Raw genomic sequence first — 6,762 nt, 5'->3', positions numbered from 1 at the left:
CCCGGGTCCCCGCTGTCCCCGAGTCCCCGCTCGCCCCGAGTCCCCGCTCGCCGAGGGTCCCCCTCCCCGCTCACCCCGAGTCCCCGCTCGCCGAGGGTCCCCCTCCCCGCTCGCCCCGAGTCCCCGCTGTCCCCGAGTCCCCGCTGTCCCCGAGTCCCCGCTGTCCCCGAGTCCCCGCTGTCCCCGAGTCCCCGCTCGCCCCGAGTCCCCGCTCGCCCCGAGTCCCCGCTCGCCCCGAGTCCCCGCTCGCCGAGGGTCCCCCTCCCCGCTCACCCCGAGTCCCCGCTCGCCGAGGGTCCCCCTCCCCGCTCGCCCCGAGTCCCCGCTGTCCCCGAGTCCCCGCTGTCCCCGAGTCCCCGCTCGCCCCGAGTCCCCGCTCGCCCCGAGTCCCCGCTCGCCGAGGGTCCCCCTCCCCGCTCGCCCCGAGTCCCCGCTCGCCCCGAGTCCCCGCTCGCCGAGGGTCCCCCTCCCCGCTCGCCCCGAGTCCCCGCTGTCCCCGAGGAGTCCCCGAGTCCCCGCTCCCCCCGAGTCCCCGCTGTCCCCGAGTCCCCGCTCGCCCCGAGTCCCCGCTGTCCCCGAGTCCCCGCTCGCCCCGAGTCCCCGCTCCCCCCGAGTCCCCGCTGTCCCCGAGTCCCCGCTCGCCCCGAGGAGTCCCCGAGTCCCCGCTCCCCCCGAGTCCCCGCTGTCCCCGAGTCCCCGCTCGCCGAGGGTCCCCCTCCCCGCTCACCCCGAGTCCCCGCTGTCCCCGAGTCCCCGCTCGCCCCGAGTCCCCGCTCGCCGAGGGTCCCCCTCCCCGCTCGCCCCGAGTCCCCGCTCGCCGAGGGTCCCCCTCCCCGCTCACCCCGAGTCCCCGCTGTCCCCGAGTCCCCGCTCGCCCCGAGTCCCCGCTCGCCCCGAGTCCCCGCTCGCCCCGAGTCCCCGCTCGCCGAGGGTCCCCCTCCCCGCTCGCCCCGAGTCCCCGCTCGCCCCGAGGAGTCCCCGAGTCCCCGCTCCCCCCGAGTCCCCGCTGTCCCCGAGTCCCCGCTCGCCGAGGGTCCCCCTCCCCGCTCACCCCGAGTCCCCGCTCGCCCCGAGTCCCCGCTCGCCGAGGGTCCCCCTCCCCGCTCACCCCGAGTCCCCGCTCGCCCCGAGTCCCCGCTCGCCCCGAGTCCCCGCTCGCCCCGGGTCCCCGCTGTCCCCGAGTCCCCGCTGTCCCCGAGTCCCCGCTCGCCCCGGGTCCCCGCTCCCCCCGAGTCCCCGCTCGCCCCGAGTCCCCGCTCGCCCCGAGTCCCCGCTCGCCGAGGGTCCCCCTCCCCGCTCGCCCCGAGTCCCCGCTGTCCCCGAGTCCCCGCTCGCCCCGAGTCCCCGCTCGCCCCGAGTCCCCGCTCGCCCCGAGTCCCCGCTCGCCCCGAGTCCCCGCTGTCCCCGAGTCCCCGCTCGCCCCGAGTCCCCGCTGTCCCCGAGTCCCCGCTCGCCCCGAGTCCCCGCTGTCCCCGAGTCCCCGCTCGCCCCGAGTCCCCGCTCGCCCCGAGTCCCCGCTCGCCCCGAGTCCCCGCTCGCCCCGAGTCCCCGCTGTCCCCGAGTCCCCGCTCGCCCCGGGTCCCCGCTGTCCCCGAGTCCCCGCTCGCCCCGAGTCCCCGCTCGCCCCGAGTCCCCGCTCGCCCCGAGTCCCCGCTCGCCCCGAGTCCCCGCTCGCCCCGAGTCCCCGCTCGCCCCGAGTCCCCGCTCGCCGAGGGTCCCCCTCCCCGCTCGCCCCGAGTCCCCGCTCGCCCCGAGTCCCCGCTCGCCCCGAGTCCCCGCTCGCCGAGGGTCCCCCTCCCCGCTCGCCCCGAGTCCCCGCTGTCCCCGAGTCCCCGCTGTCCCCGAGTCCCCGCTCGCCCCGAGTCCCCGCTGTCCCCGAGTCCCCGCTGTCCCCGAGTCCCCGCTGTCCCCGAGTCCCCGCTGTCCCCGAGTCCCCGCTCGCCCCGAGTCCCCGCTCGCCGAGGGTCCCCCTCCCCGCTCGCCCCGGGTCCCCGCTCGCCCCGGGTCCCCGCTCGCCCCGAGTCCCCGCTCGCCGAGGGTCCCCCTCCCCGCTCGCCCCGAGTCCCCGCTCGCCCCGGGTCCCCGCTCGCCCCGAGTCCCCGCTCGCCCCGAGTCCCCGCTCGCCGAGGGTCCCCCTCCCCGCTCGCCCCGGGTCCCCGCTGTCCCCGAGTCCCCGCTCCCCCCGAGTCCCCGCTCGCCCCGGGTCCCCGCTGTCCCCGAGTCCCCGCTCGCCCCGAGTCCCCGCTCGCCCCGAGTCCCCGCTCGCCCCGAGTCCCCGCTCGCCCCGAGTCCCCGCTCGCCCCGGGTCCCCGCTCGCCCCGAGTCCCCGCTCGCCCCGAGTCCCCGCTCGCCGAGGGTCCCCCTCCCCGCTCGCCCCGAGTCCCCGCTGTCCCCGAGTCCCCGCTGTCCCCGAGTCCCCGCTCGCCCCGAGTCCCCGCTCGCCCCGAGTCCCCGCTCGCCCCGAGTCCCCGCTCGCCGAGGGTCCCCCTCCCCGCTCGCCCCGAGTCCCCGCTCGCCCCGAGTCCCCGCTCGCCGAGGGTCCCCCTCCCCGCTCCCCCCGAGTCCCCGCTCGCCCCGAGTCCCCGCTCGCCCCGAGTCCCCGCTCGCCCCGAGTCCCCGCTCGCCCCGAGTCCCCGCTCGCCCCGAGTCCCCGCTCGCCGAGGGTCCCCCTCCCCGCTCGCCCCGAGTCCCCGCTGTCCCCGAGTCCCCGCTCGCCCCGAGTCCCCGCTCGCCGAGGGTCCCCCTCCCCGCTCGCCCCGAGTCCCCGCTGTCCCCGAGTCCCCGCTGTCCCCGAGTCCCCGCTCGCCCCGAGTCCCCGCTCGCCCCGAGTCCCCGCTGTCCCCGAGTCCCCGCTCGCCCCGAGTCCCCGCTCGCCCCGAGTCCCCGCTGTCCCCGAGTCCCCGCTCGCCCCGAGTCCCCGCTCGCCGAGGGTCCCCCTCCCCGCTCGCCCCGGGTCCCCGCTCGCCCCGGGTCCTTGTTGACCAGCATTGACTCCCAGTCTGGCAACACCTCAATTTTAACATTTTCAACCTTGTTTTCAAATGCCTCCATGACCTTGCCCCTCCCTATCTCTGTAACAACCTCCAGCCCCTACATCCCTCCCTATCTCTGTAACCCCCTCCAGCCCCTACATCCCTCCCTATCTCTGTAACCTCCTCCAGCCCCTACACCCCTCCCTATCTCTGTAACAACCTCCAGCCCCTACACCCCTCCCTATCTCTGTAACCCCCTCCAGCCCCTACACCCCTCCCTATAACAACCTCCAGCCCCTACACCCCTCCCTATCTCTGTAACCTCCTCATCTCCTACACCCCTCCCTATCTCTGTAACAACCTCCAGCCCCTACATCCCTCCCTATCTCTGTAACCTCCTCATCTCCTCCATCCCTCCCGATCTCTGTAACCTCCTCATCTCCTACATCCCTCCCTATCTCTGTAACTTCCAGCCCCTGTACCCCTCCCTATCTCTGTAATCTCCTCCAGCCCCCTACATCCCTCCCTATCTCTGTAACTTCCAGCCCCTGTACCCCTCCCTATCTCTGTAATCTCCTCCAGCCCCCTACATCCCTCCCTATCTCTGTAATCTCCTCCAGCCCCTACACCTCTCCCTATCTCTGTAACCTCCTCATCTCCTACACCCCTCCCTATCTCTGTAACCTCCTCCAGCCCCTACAACCCTCTAAGGTCTCAGCCCTTCAATTCCAGCCTCTTGGACATCCCCTAATTTAATCACTCCGCCCTAAGCTCTGCAATTTCCTCTCTAAACCTCTCCGCCTCTCCTTCAAACCTACCTCTTTGACCAAGCTTTTGGTCATCTGACAGAAATTTACAGCATAGAAGGAGGCCATTCGGCCCATCATGTCCGCGCTGAGCGACAGCTATCCACCCTCATCCCGCTATCCACCCTCATCCCGCTATCCAGCTCTCGCTCTGTCGCCCTGCAGGTTACAGAACTTCCAAGTGCACATGCTATGAGGGTTTCTGCCTCTACCACCCTTTCAGTGAGATCCAGACCCCCACAGGCCTCTGGATGAAGAAATCTTCCCTCAAATCCCCTATAAACCTCCCGCCAATTACTTTAAATCTATGCCCCCTGGTTATTGACCCCTCTGTAACGGGAATATGTCCTCCCTATCCACTCTATATTTAGGCCCCTCATACTTTATACACCTCAATCAGGTCTCCCCTCAGCCTCCTCTGTTTTAAAGAAAACAACCCCAGCCTATCCAATCTTTTCTCATAGCTAAAATTCTCCAGTCCTGGTAACATCCTCGTAATCTCCTCTCTACCCTCTCCAGTGCAATCACATCTTTCCTGTAATGTGGTGACCAGAACTGCACGCAGTACTCCAGCTGTGGCCTAACCAGTGTTTTATACAGTTCAAGCATAACCTCTCTGCTCTTGGATTCCATAAAGGCAAGTATTCCGTATGCCGCCTTAACCTACCTGTCCTACCTTCAGGGATCTGTGGACCTGCACTCCCAGGTCCCTCTGTTCCTCTACACTTCCCAGTGTCCTACCATTTAATGTGTATTCCCTTTCCTTGTTAGTCTTCCCCAAATGCATTACCTCACACTTCTCCAGATTAAATTCCATTTGCCACTGTTCTGCCCACCTGACCAGTTCACGGATATCTTCCACAGCTTTCTTCTTCATTATCAACCACACAGCCGATTTTAGTATCATCTGCAAACTTTTTAATCATACCCTTTGTATTCAAGTTTAAATCATTGATATATACCACAAAAAGCAAGGGACCCAGTACTGAGCCCTGCGGAACCCCACTAGAAACATCCTTCCAGTCACACAAACACCCATCACCCATTACCCTTTGCTTCCTGCCTCTGAGACAATTTTGGATCCACTTTGTCACTTTGCCCTGGATCCCAGGGGCTTTAACTTGTGACCAGTCTGCCATGTGGGACCTTATCAAAAGCTTTGCTACAATCCATATACACTGCATCATACACACTGCCCTCATCGACCCTCCTGGTTACCTCATCAAAAAATTCAATCAAGTTAGTCTGACACGACCTTCCCTTAACACATCCGTGCTGACTGTCCTTGATTAATCCTTGTCTTTCTAAATGTAGATTTATCCTGTCCCTCAGGATTTTTTCCAATAATTGTCCACCACTGAGGTTAGGCTGACTGGTCTGTAATTACTCGGTCTATCCCTTTCTCTCTATTTAAACAACTGTCCTTGTGTGTCTCGGTGTGAAATGATGTTGATGATGCTCCTGTGAAGCACCTTGGGACATTTTACCATATTAAATGGAAGTTACTGAACTTGATTTGCCAGTTTTGTCCATTCAATCTGTCAAATGTCCCTTTGTAACGCCCTGCCCCTATCTGCACTATTTACTGTTCCTGCTAACTTGGATATACAACTCTCTATTCCTTCATCCAAATCATTAATGAATATAGTGAAACGCTATCCCTGGGGACACCACTCATCACACCAACCAACTGGGTTACAAAAAAACCCCCATTTCTCAAATCTGTCTTCAGATTTGTATTTCCTTCGACCAAGCAGCATCCTGGTGAAACTGCTGTACTCTGTAAAGCCTCAATATCGAGTGTGGAGTTAGTGGGCAGCACACTCACCTCCTGAGTCAGAAGTTGTAGGTTCAGGTCCCACTCCAGGGACGGACTGGAGCGCAAAATTCTCAGCTTGCTCTCGAGTGCAGTGCTGAGGTGCCGTCTGCTCTCTCGGGTGGATGTAAAAGATCCCATGGCACGATTTCGTAGAAAAGCAGGGAGTTATCCCCGGTGTCCTGGCCAATATTTATCTCTTAATCAACATAACAAAAACAGTTTACCTGTCATTATCACAGTGCTATGTGTGGGAGCTTGCTGTGCACAAATTGGCTGCTGCATTTCCCACATTACAACAGTAACTACACTCCCAAAATACTTCATTGGCTGTAAAGTGCCTTAAGACATCCGGAGGTTGTGAGAGGCGCTATATAAATGTAAGTCTTTATATAGGCTCATTATCTCTTGGCTTTTATATTCCATGTTGGGATTTGACCTCATGACCTGTCTTGCTAGTCCAGTACAATAACCCCGACACCACTGTTTGTCTGCACATACACTGAGTCACTTACCTGGGGGAAGAGGGCGGGCATTTTGTGCACAGTAAGATGTCGGCAGAGAGCCAGGTTGTGAGTGACCAGTTAATCCGCGGTTAGTTGAGGGAGGGATGTTGAGAAGGACACTCTTAAGAACTCTTCAAATGGTGATGCGATCTTTACCGGAACCAGCAGCAGATGACCACCTCTGACAGTGTGGCACTCCCTCGGTACTGCACTGAAAGCAGGGGTGCATTATTACACAGACCTGTAGGGCCCCAGTAAACCTCAGCACATCCCAGAAAACCAGCGGACAACAGCTGGATCAGCATATTGTAAGATTTGCTTTATTATTAATGAAGGAGATTACAGAGATAGGGAGGGGCAAGGCTATAAAGGGATTTGAAAACAAGGATGAGAATTTTGAAATCGAGGCGTTGCTTAACCGGGAGCCGATGTAGGTCAGTGAAACATAGAAAATAGGTCCAGGAGTAGGCCGTTCGGCCCTTCGAGCCTGCACCACCATTCAATAAGATCATGGCTGATCATTCCCTCAGTATCCCTTTCCTGCTTTCTCTCCATACCCCTTGATCCCTTTAGCCGTAAGGGCCATATCTAACTCCCTCTTGAATATATCCAATGAACTGGCCTCAACAACTCTCTGCAGCAGGGAATTCCACAGGTTAACC

At 62.4% G+C, this 6,762-nt stretch overlaps 1 protein-coding gene across 1 annotated transcript; it reads right to left on the bottom strand.

The window, feature by feature from the left end:
* Nucleotides 1-269: 269 nt before the first annotated feature.
* Nucleotides 270-4,655, bottom strand: LOC139244113 (fibril-forming collagen alpha chain-like). Its single transcript, XM_070870984.1, has 3 exons — nt 4,615-4,655; nt 2,000-2,999; nt 270-1,886 (listed from the first exon to the last, which is right to left on the bottom strand). The coding sequence occupies exons 1-3, from the start codon at nt 4,653-4,655 to the stop codon at nt 270-272; spliced, it is 2,658 nt and encodes an 885-aa protein (XP_070727085.1).
* Nucleotides 4,656-6,762: the final 2,107 nt, after the last annotated feature.

This window comes from Pristiophorus japonicus, unplaced genomic scaffold (assembly GCF_044704955.1).
Source record: "Pristiophorus japonicus isolate sPriJap1 unplaced genomic scaffold, sPriJap1.hap1 HAP1_SCAFFOLD_204, whole genome shotgun sequence".
NCBI classification, from domain to species: Eukaryota; Metazoa; Chordata; class Chondrichthyes; family Pristiophoridae; genus Pristiophorus; species Pristiophorus japonicus.
This window is presented reverse-complemented; position numbering and strand designations above follow the sequence as displayed.

Excerpts from the sequence above, each read along its gene's own strand:
- LOC139244113 (XM_070870984.1), bottom strand. The coding sequence starts at position 4,655 with ATGAAGAAGAAAGCTGTGGAAGATATCCGTGAACTGGTCAG. Across the intron at positions 3,000-4,614 it reads GATATCCGTGAACTGGTCAG|ACTGGGAGTCAATGCTGGTC; the intron begins GTGGGCAGAACA and ends AGGTGTTGCCAG. Across the intron at positions 1,887-1,999 it reads GGGGCGAGCGGGGACCCGGG|CGGGGACTCGGGGACAGCGG; the intron begins GCGAGCGGGGAC and ends ACTCGGGGACAG.